The sequence below is a fragment of the Typopeltis vanoorti genome, chromosome 20 (assembly GCF_054136105.1).
Source record: "Typopeltis vanoorti isolate ZY-2024b chromosome 20, IOZ_Tvanoo_1.0, whole genome shotgun sequence".
Taxonomy (NCBI): Eukaryota; Metazoa; Arthropoda; class Arachnida; order Uropygi; family Thelyphonidae; genus Typopeltis; species Typopeltis vanoorti.
Genome location: NC_143568.1, coordinates 65035051 through 65049278, shown reverse-complemented (window position 1 = coordinate 65049278; position 14228 = coordinate 65035051). Strand labels below are relative to the sequence as shown.

Genomic DNA, 14228 nt, shown 5'->3' with positions numbered 1-14228 from the left:
TAGTTAAAAATAGGCGAGATCTAGATGCTGATGATACGCCACTTTCGTTAGCGTCTGCACCGCAGATGTTGCTGAAGTGGTCAGCAAAATGATTTTGTGACTTTTTTAAAAGTGTTTAGGTGTTCTTTAGAATTTTTGGTTAGAATATTTTGTTTTCTTTCCTAACTTTTGTCTAAATGTTTTTGAAAGGATTTTTTTATTTTATTTTTAAATCAGAGTGATACTGTTATTATTTTTTGCCTTTACTTTTAATGATCTACTTTAGCGAACAGCTGAAGAGAGAAAGAACATACACTTAAGAGACAGACTGATGTCCATGAATATGGCCTATTTGTCATGACGGCCTCGAGGGGACCCTCTCTGAATACGACTGTTTGGAATCCACATGATTTCTGTGCATCATCTGGGAGAATGTATGTGGAAAATAATGATTATGTGCCAGTTGATGAGGAAGACCCCTGATGGAAACTTATCAGGAGGCATTCTGATCAACGGTTAATTAGTAACTGATGTGTTTACAAGTTAATAATTACATGGATGCGAAGTGTTCATTCAGTTAATATAATATTTGGATATTACCGAAAATATGAATAAGAAGCTTGAATTTTTCATACATCTTATCTGTATTGTATTTTCGTTTTGATGGATAATCTTGAAGAAATGAAAAAAAAAAAAATCCGCTAACGCCTTTTTAATCCCGTACAGGGAGTAGGCGAGGCCATTTTAGTCCTATCTAACTTTTGGAGACTGAGTGGGTAGTTCAATCTCCACTGGTACCCAATCAGAGATAACTGATCCAAGGCTCTCACTAATCAAGCTGCACACAGTGAAGAGAATGGCTCAACAAGTGCCGCCATCTCGTGGTCCTTAACCCTAACGCAATATATTTAATGTCTGAAATAGTGTGGGTTCTACGGTTGATTTTATTGAGTTTACAGGACGAAAAACCGGCTTGCCCGTGCCATAGATCGGCTAACTCTGGAACCAGTCGACAAAAGGGTTAGAAAAATTTCCTCTAGTCGCCGACTAGACTCCAAATCAAGTCTTGCTTCGTGGCCAAGCGCCGTGGTGTGCAAAAGCCACATCCACTGAGCTACACAGGCTCTTGAAATGAAAAAAATAACAACAAAAATAAATATTCAAAACATATATTTTAGTCACTTATCAACATTCAGTGGAATATAGGAAAACGAGAAAGCAGGGTAAATGAGAATCACAGTCTATAGTCAGCAATAAAACAAACGCACGCTAGGTGGCAATCCGATTGGAAATCATTGCTCTAAGGAAATCGCACTGCAAGCCTTTTACAGACAGCATATAATAGTAGTTACTCAGTTGTCTTGGGAAAAAAAAGAAAGAAAGAAAGAAAAATACGAATTAGACGAAGTGTAAGTATACTGTAATAATCATAAAGAATATAGTTTTTATTTCAAAATTTATGAATTATGAGCAATGTCATTAACTTGTGAACGAAGATATTAATTAACACTATACGATCAGGTATATTAATTGATCACTTACATGGAATTGGGAATTCCAAATAGCATTCCATATTATTTGCAAATCAAAAGCTATCTGCAGGAACCATTCCTTATATTTTATTTTAATTTTATTTATTTATATATATTTTAAACCAATGAATGTGTTAATGATAAGTGCTATATTTTCTTTCTCTGTTTTGTGTGTGTGTGCATGTGTGTTTCAGATAGATAGATTAAAAAATTTTTTTTTTATTGAACTTGTTAAAATATACATTAGACGATAGGTAACAAAGACTATTTACATATTATAAGTATATAAAAGTATATAAGTATATATATTACAGAGAAAGAAACATTTTCTTTTCGGGTATACAATAGAGAATGCAATAAATGAATTCAAATTTACAGTTCAGTTTCAGTCTGAGTTATCTTTCAGATGAAGCGTATTGTCGTCGTCAATCCAGAAGAGGGTACCGGTTGGATTCCACTCCTCTATGAATTTCATTTCGCGACAGTTCTTGTTTCTTTGAAGTATTCAAGTTCCAACCAATAAAAGCCTGCTTTTTAGTTTCCGGCGGAGGATATACATGAGGGTTTTTGCAGTTTCAGTGATGGATGGGTGCTGGTTATTTCTTGTCTGTTTTAGGTAAAAGCTGTAGATGACGGCCTTAGCGCAGATGAAGAGGAAATTGCATGTTCTGTGTCTGTTTTCTTCTATGTGGACTAAATTCCAATAGTCTTCTTGGCTGTGTGCGTAGTTACAAGTGTTGGAGGTAGTATTCAGGACGTAGGTGATCATCGCTTTGTTTGCGGGACAGGTCAGATATGTGTGTTCCAAGGTACCTGAAACGTCACAGAATAGACACAGATCCGTTTCTCTTACCTGAAATTTGTAGAGCTTAGGAGTTGGCAAGATGTTATGCCATAGTCTCCACTGTATGTCGGAATCTGGTTTGGCGCATTTTGATTTATATGGCAGATCCCACTGAAAACTGAGTGGCATATTCAGCCTTGTAGATGAGAGGGTTAAGGATGAATATAAGAAGCGAGGATGGAGACACTGACATGAGGAAGTGGTATATTTTCTTGTAGTTGTAGGGAAGAATTGGAAGCGAGGCTTCAGATTGTACAAGATGAAATATCGGCCCCGAGCTGTTTCTAGAAGGAATACGGATTTCCTGAGGTGTAGCGATATCTGGATAGGCTTTTATAATGGAGGCTTGCAGTTGTTGATATTGCTTTTCAGTTTTTGGGTTCTTCATTGGTAGGCTTGTGAATGCTTTCCACTTTAGGGTGTGGGTTAGGAGCTCCCCTATGACTCTTATTCCTGCCCAGTTCCATGTAGGGAAAAGAAAAGGCTGGAACTTGTTATGTTTCTGTTCGAAAATAGTGGTTTTGTAAGTACTGCTGACTCTGTTGATCCTATAAGTGTGTGATGAAGTCCTGTGTTTTTCCACTGCTGTAGAGCATCTTTGTAAAAGTGAGGTAATTTAGGAGGAGATGGTACAGGACTGGCCATTCGGAGAATTGTGGAAAGTGTAAGTCCTCTGGTGGATGATTTCGTGATGTAATCGAAGGTGGTTACATAAGTGTGATTGCATTGAAGTGTCTTTAGGAGGAGGATTATCCTGAAGGTTCTAATCTTGTTTTGAAGGGAAATCAGGCCTTGACCTCCCTTGCTGAGTTGCTTGCAGAGTTGAGGGTATGTTGTCCAGTGAGTTTTGTTCCAGAGGAAACGTTCGATCTCCTTTTGAATGTGGTAGAGAAATTCTTCAGGAGGTGTGAGTACTTTGAGGGTCTGCCATAAGACACTCGCAGCCATCTGGTTAACTATTAGTACTCTTCCTCTAAGTGAAGATATGGAACGAACACTGTTCCATTTACCTAGCACCTGTTTAAAACGGTTGTGCAGCTGTGTCCAGTTCAGTGTGTTATATATTTTGGTGTTGCCAAGGTGCACACCTAAGTATTTTTGTCCTTCGCTTGACCAGGTACATTCGATCAGAGAATCATTTCTAGACTCCCATCTGCCTGGCCACAAGCCCGTTGTTTTTGCATTATTTAATTTGGCCCCTGAGGCTTGTGCATATAGTCTGTGTGCTTCCTCGGTTACTGAAAGAAACAAAAAAAATCTCTGCGACAGATCCGAACCACTTAGAAAACAAAATCACGGTAGATGAACTGAAAACCGCATGCACATCTTTGCCAAAGAACAAATCTCCTGGACTTGATGGTCTCACGTCAGAGTTTTTCCAAGTCTTCTGGAATCAACTCGGACTGCTTCTCCTCAAAACACTGCAAGAAGCCTACATCAATGGCCTCCCGCAATCCGTCACGACCTCAGTAGCACGATTGATACCAAAGAAGGGAGATCACACGGATATCCGAAACTGGCGTCCAATCTCCCTAATTAATACCGATTACAAAATCATTTCCAAAGTTATAACAAACCGAATAAAGCCAACATTGCCTGAAGTTATTGGCCAACATCAAACGTACTCTGTCCCAGGAAGATCAATACATGATAACCTCCATTTAATAAGAGATCTCATCCACATCGCAAACAGCCAACACGAAACCTAGCACTCGTCAGCCTTGATCAGGAGAAGGCTTTCGGCAGGGTAGAGCATGAGTACCTTTATGAAGTTCTAAAGGCATTTGGCTATGGTCCTCTCATCACTGAAACAGTGCAATTGCTTTACAGAGATGCACACTTCTCTTTAATAATCAACAACAGGCTCACTCGCACTTTGTCATATTCTCGAGGGATCAAGCAAGGATGTCCCCTCTCTGGTCAATTATACACACTGGCCATAGAACCCTTCTTAAAAAGAGTACACGACACTATCATCTCCAAACGAACCAGCATAATAGAGCCACATCAAAAAATTACCCTATCAGCATATGCCGATGACGTCACTGTAATAGTCCGAAATGAAGAAGAAAGACGTGTCCAAAGTCGCTCTTGCCTAAAGTTGTATTTTGTGCGGTCGAATACGTCAATCAACTTCAAGATTTATACCTACATAATCGTAAGCACCTAATTTATCGCGTTAAAAAATTAGTTTTCTAATTTAGTGAAGAAATGACAGATATTTTTTTTTTTTTTTTTTTTTTTTTTTTTTTTTTATTGTAAACATAACAATCTTATATACAGGATTAACCGGTTTTTGGTTCTCTGCAGTCAGACAGAGAGGTTACATACTCTTGTTGAGGTATGTTACATCGAAGTCACTTATAAGGCTAATTACATTTTTTTTTTTTAAAATAAATTAAAGCCATTAAGAGTTATTTTAACATGATAACATAAGATCTTGTTTTAACATAAGAACATAAATGTGGAAGAACATAGAAGTTACTATTGCACAATATTATCTATTAACATGAGAGTGCCAGCTGATTAACTTTCGCACTGTTAAGCACAACAATCCTTCTTTCTTCCCCCTTTCTTTTTTTTTTGGGGGGGGGGGGTAAAGGTGTCACTTCTATGCTGGAAATTGGATTATAATGCAGTCGCCCTGCTCAGCCAGGAGTTGATTCCGTGGATTCCATTCTTGGTGGAAAAGATCTAAGGTGTTGTTTTGCCTATGGTAGTGATGTTCGTGTAGGATCCGACATCTCACCTTTTGTTGGAAGGCTGCAGTGAGTTGGTCAGTTGCCTCTGGGGGGGGGGGGGGGTGGGGGGGGGGGGGGGTGGGGGGGGGGGGGGGTGGGGGGGGGGGGGGGTGGGGGGGGGGGGGGGTGGGGGGGGGGGGGGGTGGGGGGGGGGGGGGGTGGGGGGGGGGGGGGGTGGGGGGGGGGGGGGGTGGGGGGGGGGGGGGGTGGGGGGGGGGGGGGGTGGGGGGGGGGGGGGGTGGGGGGGGGGGGGGGTGGGGGGGGGGGGGGGTGGGGGGGGGGGGGGGTGGGGGGGGGGGGGGGTGGGGGGGGGGGGGGGTGGGGGGGGGGGGGGGTGGGGGGGGGGGGGGGTGGGGGGGGGGGGGGGTGGGGGGGGGGGGGGGTGGGGGGGGGGGGGGGTGGGGGGGGGGGGGGGTGGGGGGGGGGGGGGGTGGGGGGGGGGGGGGGTGGGGGGGGGGGGGGGTGGGGGGGGGGGGGGGTGGGGGGGGGGGGGGGTGGGGGGGGGGGGGGGTGGGGGGGGGGGGGGGTGGGGGGGGGGGGGGGTGGGGAATCCATGTATAAATCAAATAGTTTGTACATAAAATTATAGCAGATGCATGGGAAACTTCCAATACTACCATAGTTTATGACCATGGAAGGTAGCGAAATAGTTGTAACAAGCAGTGATACCTCTCAGAGTAAGAGCACATGCATACACTGTAAGTATTATTTACTGCGATGTGGAAATTTATTGTTAGTTTAATAAAATAATCCCCGTGGAAATGGCATTTACATCCATAAAGCTGGACGGCCTGAAGAACAACGCTCAAAGTTTGATTCTAGTTGCCGACTAGAAGAACTTTTTCTAATCCTTTCTTCGAACGATTTCCAAGTTAGTCGATCTCTGGGGAAAGAGTTTTTCTTTTCCTTCAGGAAACTTTTTCATCCCATAAACTCAAGATAATCGACCGTTGAACACACACCATTTCAGACAATAATATGTAGTGTTAACAAACAAGAGATTGCTGTCTGCAGTACCCTCTCATCGAATGAAATTAGGCGTTTGAAATTAGTCATGGTCTTGGGCCAGTAATGTCTGATTGGTCAAGGGTGTAGTATGACTGCTCTTCAGCCTCCAAAAGTTAGGGCCTAAACGGGTTCGCCTACTCGCTATAGAAAACAAAAGGTGTTAGCAGATTTATTTATTTATTATTTATTTATTAACACTTTATTTATTTATCTTGAAGAGATATTTAATATGAAAATTAATTAACACTTGATTTGCAATTTCTCAGCTCAGACCTACAAACTGAACTTGTAGAATGGATTTGCAATCTAAAAGTTTGCTTTGACTAAGTTTGCTGTGCTAATTTTGAAAAACAAATTAAGAGTAATTTTTACGAAAATGTGAATAGTGTGCATTTTTGCCAAATTTTGTAATGTTTCGCAGCTTCTTTTTTTTTTTTGTTCAGAACTATCACAGATATAACAAACTGTTTCTGTACTAATTACAAGTGTTCTTGATATAACGTTTAGTGTAAGTGAAAAATTGCACTAAAACAAAGACATCGAACTTAAAGAGACATCATGATAATACTAAAATGACATGACATCGAGATTTTTGTTCCCTCATCTATCGTTTTAACTTCTCTAATGTGCCTTCTGTCATAAAAATTCTGGGTACTTCCATAATACAGTAAATAAAATTACCGTTTTAATTACTTCATTTTAATATAAAAATAGTCCATGATGTTTAGTAAGAATCTGTATATGGCAATGAAAACTGATTGTCATTTCATGCTCAGCGCACATGAAGAGTTGCTACAGAGTTAACCTTCTCCATAGCTACGTGGGAAGAAGGACAGAATATTGTACCTATTAGAAAAAAAAAAAAAAAAAGACGAGTTCGATTGTCGTTGTCATGAGAGGAATCTTTATATGGGCTTTTTCAGTTGAAGGTGAATCGATCTTATAGTGCTGTAGTAATTTTTTTTTTTACAGCAAAATTTCGGAATTTTTCATACATGCAAATGGGCCAAGACTTGACATGAAGTTTACAGACAGAAGTGCTATTATTAAGCGGTAGATGGCATAGTGAATAGTACAAACTATGGATCTCTGGAGTAGAATGCCAACTTTAATTGAGGTGGACTCGTTGTAGGTGCTACGTAATAATAATAGTAGTAATAATATAATGTAGATAATTATAGAGACATATGAAATTTCTGTGTTAAAGGTATGGCAATTCTCGTGATGAAGTGAATAATTTCATAAGGTAAACTGAAGTTATATTTATGTCAGGCAAATGTTTAATTAATTCTATTTTTGCGTTTTGTTAAAATGCTTCTTGTATTTTGATGCTAAACTCGAAACAGTAAATAATTCAAGGTAATGCTTTTTTTATATCTGTATTGTACATTACTGTAAGCATTTTCTTTCTTGAGGTGTATAGCAAGCAGCATCTAAATGAAACTTGTAATCTGCTGGAGGACAGCCTTTGGATCATCAGCGTGCACCCAATGTCCAACATTTGTCAAACTCACGATTTTTCCAGCTGGAAATCTCTCTATTATCGTAGGATCGATGCTCTCTCTGAAAGGTAAGTTAAACAGGTATTAGGTTGTCATTAACAGAAACAAAGAAATTATAATTACTTACTTAATTTTCTTCATAAATGTGTGAAATTACTTAACTCATAATGCATCACTGCAGTTGATTTGCTTTCTATGCCACTAGAGAAGAACATTAATTTGCTTCAGTAGACTTTTCATCATATGAAATGTCGAGAAGGTAAATCGACCTTAACATGCACTCTAAGAGTATCCCTGTGGTACAAGTGTTATGAGGACGTCGTCTATTTGGCAAGTTCTAGGTCCGATTCCCATAGCACGAGAGTGTGAAGGTGAATTAACCAAGCTGATGGATGGCAGGTTGTCCCTTTTTGGTCTTGTGCTCTCTTTTTTCATTCATCGAACACGGCAGGCTGGATAAAACACACAGTTCAGAGAGGGTATTCATTTCATAGACTTAGCTGCTTTGGTCTAATGAGAACAACCAAATAAACTTGCACTCTACACTTCATTAGAGCCTCCTTCGCTCAGTCAGTATAAACGATGGAAAATCCCAGGTTTGAATCCCGTCAATAAAGCGAGAAATTTTTATCAGGTCTTTTCAATTAAATGGTGAGTTAGCAGGTCTCATACGGAGGTGGAGGGTTTCTCCTAGACACTCCTCTACTGCATCGCCCTTGGGGGAATGCAATACAGGAGTGTCGTGCTGGCTGCATTAATACTTCTTCAACCCATTAAGGGAGGATGAGTTGAAGAAGAAGTAGAATAGATTCATTCCGGATTTGCTTTCCTCTTATAGGGGATTTCAAACACTTTCTCCTGTCTCTAGAAATACAGCTGTGCATACATTACAGCAACATCATGTTCACATTTTCTTATAATTCATTCACAGTTATGAAAGATAAACTATGACACCTTATGCTTCCTTATTATGGGAAGCAGTGTCCTATATACACGTACCAGGATATCGTTTAAGCGTTTCCTCCCTAAACAAGATCATTTCCACACTTTTTGTTTCTTTTCTAAAATAGCAAAGAAAATATGAAATTAATAAATACAACAATAGTATATAGACCGAGTTTCTACTAACGACTAATATCGTCTGAAGATTCTGTGTGAACCAGTTCTGACACACTTCTGGAACAATACCATATTTCAATTTCGAAATATTTATGAACAGGTATAATTCGATTTTGCGCAGTAAAATCACGTTATACCTTTTGCTACTGCCATGTTGAAATTACTAGAGAAATAAAAAAAATATATAAGTATCTCGAAATTAGAAACTCAAATATAATAAAACGGAACTTAAAAATATAATAAAGTATAGATTTTAATTTAAAATACAAGTACTTAATTAAAACACATGTGCAATTTTAAATTAAATATTTTTGTTCCATATCTTTATTATATTATAAAGAGCTCTGTAGCTCAGTCAGTATAGACGAAGTTTTTTGATCGGAAAGACCTGGGTTCAATTCCCGTTCATGACATGAGGAACCTTTATCTGGTCTCTTTCAGCTAAAGTTGAGCTAGCTGGTCTCATACGGAGGTGGAGGGTTTTTCTCCCGGAAACTCGGGTTTATCGTTCCTCAGAATAGGCAAACCACCACCGCATTCCCCCCCCCCCCCCACCAAACGTCAGGCACTGCGACAAAGCCGCATCATCTAAAAGGCCGATCCCAAATAGATGGGATAAGGCACAAAAGGAAGAAGAAGATCTTAATTATATAGAACAAGTCCAGCTTCGAGTTAGACTAAACTAAGTTCAACTGTAGTTAGATCACAACAATAGCTGAGCTGTGTTTTATTATTATTATTATTATTATTATTATTATTATCTCGGAGTACACTTCTATGCTGATCAAAGTTGGGATAGCCATACAAACTACCTACATACCAAGCTTAGGATAATAGCAAGCAAACTATACAGATTAAAAGACATTGCCCCAACCCACATAAAAAGACTAATCTGTAAAGTATTATGTGAAAACATTTTAAGATATGCAATCACATCATACGCATTCTGCACAAACTATAGACTTAACAGGTTACAATGGTTGCAAGATAAAATGGTAAAACTGATATTCTGGGAACAACCAACACTTATGCAGGAAGCACGGACAAAACACAAAATATTTAAGGTGAAACACTTATGCCACTACACAGTGATGTTAAAACATTACTACAGCCCAACCTATAGAGTAACCAGAACAAGATGTCAAATAACAAGACCACAGTCAACAAACTACATAACATATAAGTACAACAGTCACTACGGCAAAGCCACCCGAAACTACTACGTACCTGACATGATAAACAAACTGCCGTTCGACAACAGAAACCTAGGAACATACAGAGAGCTGAAACAGGCGCTATATAAATATTATAGCGAGAATGAAAATAGAGCAATTCCTGTTTCTCCCCCCCCCACAAACCTATGACAAACCCCCTCTCAAAAACCATCACTACAAGAAACAAAGAAACTAACACACCATGTCTAAATCCAATCCTATTTGCAATTAAAAAAAAAAAGTTAAACTGTAATATAAGTTGAAATCTTCCAAGCACGTACCAACAAAGCAGAAAAATCAACACCTGGCTTGCGACCAGTATAGAAACATAACCATGAAACCACCGCCATCTATCATCTATTATCTTCCTCAGATAAGCTCTACTAAGCTTCATTTATATGTTATAAATATTATATATATATATATATATATATATATATATATATATATATATATATATATATATATATATATATATATATATATATATATATATATATATATATATATATATATAATTATTACAGTATCTATGTATACATTTTATCCGAGACATTAAAAAAATATTTAAGAATATTATTAACTTGCAAGTATCTGTTATATAATGTTACAAGTATCTGTTATATAATTGTTAATCGTGTATATATAATTATTACTGTATCTATGTATGTAATTTATCTGACACAAAAAAAATATTATTACTATTATTGAGGCGTTAATATATACGGGGTGGCTATAATTAAACTTTCTCTATTCACAGTCTTATGCAGCTTGATCTAACAACCGGAATGTCACCAAATTTGATAGGGAGACTAATCAAGCCACTTTTCTCCGCGAAAAATAATTTGAATTGGACAAATCGCCGATAGGGAGAATATGAGATTGTTGTAGCCCAGGAATCCCAAAGTTTGCATAAAATGAAAATGAACACTTGTTTGCTAGCATCATAAGAGCTATAAAGTAAAAGAAAAAACTTCACAAGCTCATTCCTATTGACAGTTTTATTCAATATGTGCCTCACTTTGCTTTATTCCACTTTACTTGTAAAGTTATTTTACCTTAACGAGTGCATCAGCCGACCTGCATGAGTTTAGAACCCGCCAGAACTTCTGTTCTGTCAGCTAACGCATTTAGATAGATGATTTGAAGAAACAGGATCTTTGGAAGTTCCACCAGGCAGAGGATGGAAACCAGTGCCATCACTGATTTCATGTGATTGTCAACGGATCACATGAAAATTGTTGTTGGTAGTAGCAGTACCCATGAAGGAGTGAGACAATTGAATGTGCCTTATTCCACGGTATGGAATGTCTTCTGCAAAATTATTACATTTTATCCACACTTCCACACATGATCTGCCACATTCAGCAGTTGCTACATGATGATTATGATAAGCGATACATTTTCTCTGACTTTTCTGATGAGATTGAAAGTTGACGATGTTTGGTTATGGGAAATTCTGCGAAGATATGAAGCAAATTTTTATCGCTGGACAGGAAACACCCCGAATTGTAGAATTTGGACTTCCGAATCAACCATGAGTTCCCAAAACTCCTATTACATTTACCGTGCACCGTTTGGTGTGGCTTTACATCAGATTTTATATTAGAGTATTCATTTCTGAGGACAATAGGGGATCACACCTGTTCCATTACGCACGGAAATATCGTGATATGTTGAACAGTTTTTCAACCGCAACTTCAGCAACAACGATGTCTGAATGAGACCACTTTTATGCAAGAAGGACACCTCTCCACATTGTACGATGTACAGCAGCTTTTGTGTCATCATTTCACAGAAGAAAGAGTGATTAATCGCTTCTTTAAAGTTGCACGACCACCTCGCTCCCCTGATATAGTTCGCCCACCGATTAGAGGTCCCTTGACATTTCTGCGCATGTCAGAAAAAGGAGAATCCATTCCAATAATAGGGTAATCACTCTGTCTTCTGGGATGTGTTTGTTTATTATTACAGGTCGGAAAATTCAGCTTTTCAATTTACGAACATTGTAGGTAACGAACATAGTTTTTAAAGTGTAACTATTTTGCTTGTATAACAGTTGGAAAAATGTACGTAGAGTATTAACAAAATTAAAAAAGGTATAGCATAAAACAAAAATTTAACTCAGTTTATTTTTAAGAAAGTTTTCTATAAAAAAAATAATTATACAGAAAAACAGAAATTTTTTCAAATGAACTTAGATATTCTAAACTTACAGTTGAGAGAACTGAGACACTTTATGTCCTAAACCGATTAATTATTTATGACTTGTTGGAGTCTTTTAACAAACCCATGCAAAAAATGTTGGAAAAAATACCATTATCAAATCCTTTTAATCTTCATCTGAATCGGTGTCCGAATCGCCATCACTTTCATTTAAACTGATCACCAAAGGTTCGCATAATTCTTCGATAATTCCGTCTCTGTCCCAATACATATTTCCCAATGAGGTGACATGAAAGCAATATTTTTCCCAGTTTTGAACTGTAATACTTTCAATCGCCTGTTCTGAAAGCTTAAAAAGTTTGGACATGTCAATATCTCCAGTTACGTTGCGATGGAGAATGAAACTTTTCACTTCTGCCCAAACATACTCAATAGCATCAATATCGCAATGATATGGCGGTAGCCTCAAAGCTAGAAATCCATGCTCTTTGAGCATCGTGTCGAATTTAAATAGTTTAGTTGTGGGCGAGTTTCTTTTGACCGAATTAAGCAATTCAATTTTTCGCATATCTGGGGAATGAGAAATGTTATTTGCAGAGAGCCAATCCATAAGAACTTGCTTCCTATTAGACCAATTTGGAACTTTGTTTAATAGAACAGAGTGATTATGAAGCGTTATCAATTATAACAACAGCATTTTTAGGAAGGTTTGGAATCAGTTTTTCTTCTGCCCACTTTTCGAAGATCGTAGAATTCATTTGCCTATGGTAATTGGCTTTGTATAGAAAGTTTGAATTCGGTAAGAAACCCATTTCTCCACCCGCACACAAAATTATTATGCGCCGCGAGGCATTTCCGGTTTGTATCACTGCACATTCTTCTTTAGACTGCCAACATTTTCCATAAGTTAAATTACTATCAATCCAAGTTTCATTTAGAGACACAATCGGTCTTTTCTCCTCCCTGAAACGTCTTATTGCGCTCAAATACTGCGTTCTAGATAAAACAATGTCACTTCGCTCCATGATAAGTTTCCTTTTATTCTGGGACTTTTTAAAACAAAATCCGATTTCATTAAGTATTTTCCTTAAAGTTTCTTTTTTCCAAGGAAAATTAATTTTTTCTGTAAGCACAGGAATCAATTTCGGAACAGTTGGCACTCTTTTCTCGACCACGTAAAATTCGTGAATAGTTCTTATCACGTCTACATCAAAATCATTCAAAGCTACGGTTTCGATGGTTTTCTTTACTCTGGCGCTTTTTTTTAGGAGATTTAAATTTTGGCTTACCTTCACCTTTTGATTCCCTACGAATTCTTTTAACAGTCGACCCCGATACGCCCGCAATTGCACGTGCACGTTTTATGACTTGAGAAAGGAGAACAAGGAGACGATTCTTTTTCGCAGAATGTCAGCACATTATTCAATATTCTTTTGCAAGAGCTACTGAAACGTTTAACAACAGAACTTGTTGAATGTACTGGATCCATCATACAAATTAATAATAAAAAACAATGCAAAAAAGCGACAACAAAAATCAAGCTAGTACTTGTACAGCGACAGACAAGAAAGCACGTGATTTCGCATGTTGGCGACCAATTCGTACATCCTTAATTTCTTTCTCCCCTTCAGCATGAATCGACTATTCTTGGCAAAATGCCAAGGAAAGATCTACAAAAACGGTGGGCGAACTATATTACTGCGTGCGATTTTTGGTTGTGAAGGCCAAAGTCCATCGTGGCGGTGTTTCGAACTTGGTAGCCTTAAAAGACAATGTATCACGGACGGTGACATATATTGTGTCACCTCACTTCGATACGAAGTGAGGTGACATAATATGTTTTGTACAGTACATATTATGTTACTTCCAAAAGTCTCTAAGGGCTTGTCATACCTATTTGCAGAAATAACCTGAGCACAAGTGTTTCTTAATTGTCTTGAAGACAGTAATAACATCCTTCCTGCTCCATGGGGTTGCTGGAGTAAAGTAGTTTCTGTTTAATGTATTAATGGGATTGTGGTCATAAGTACGAGTGATCGTAAGTCGCATGTGTGGCAAGTCGAGGACCGACTGTAATCGATAATTACCATGAAAAATAGATACGTAATGATTACTGAATAAAG

General features: G+C 38.4%; 1 protein-coding gene across 1 annotated transcript in view; it reads right to left on the bottom strand.

Moving 5' to 3' along the window:
- Positions 1-7454: 7454 nt before the first annotated feature.
- Positions 7455-14228, bottom strand: part of LOC150095518 (sn-1-specific diacylglycerol lipase ABHD11-like) — a 43567-nt gene continuing 36793 nt past the window's right edge. The window contains exon 6 of the mRNA XM_090410801.1: positions 7455-7667. Within this exon, the coding sequence (XP_090266927.1) occupies positions 7538-7667 (130 nt within the window). The 3' untranslated portion in view covers positions 7455-7537. The remainder of the gene's footprint in view (positions 7668-14228) is intronic.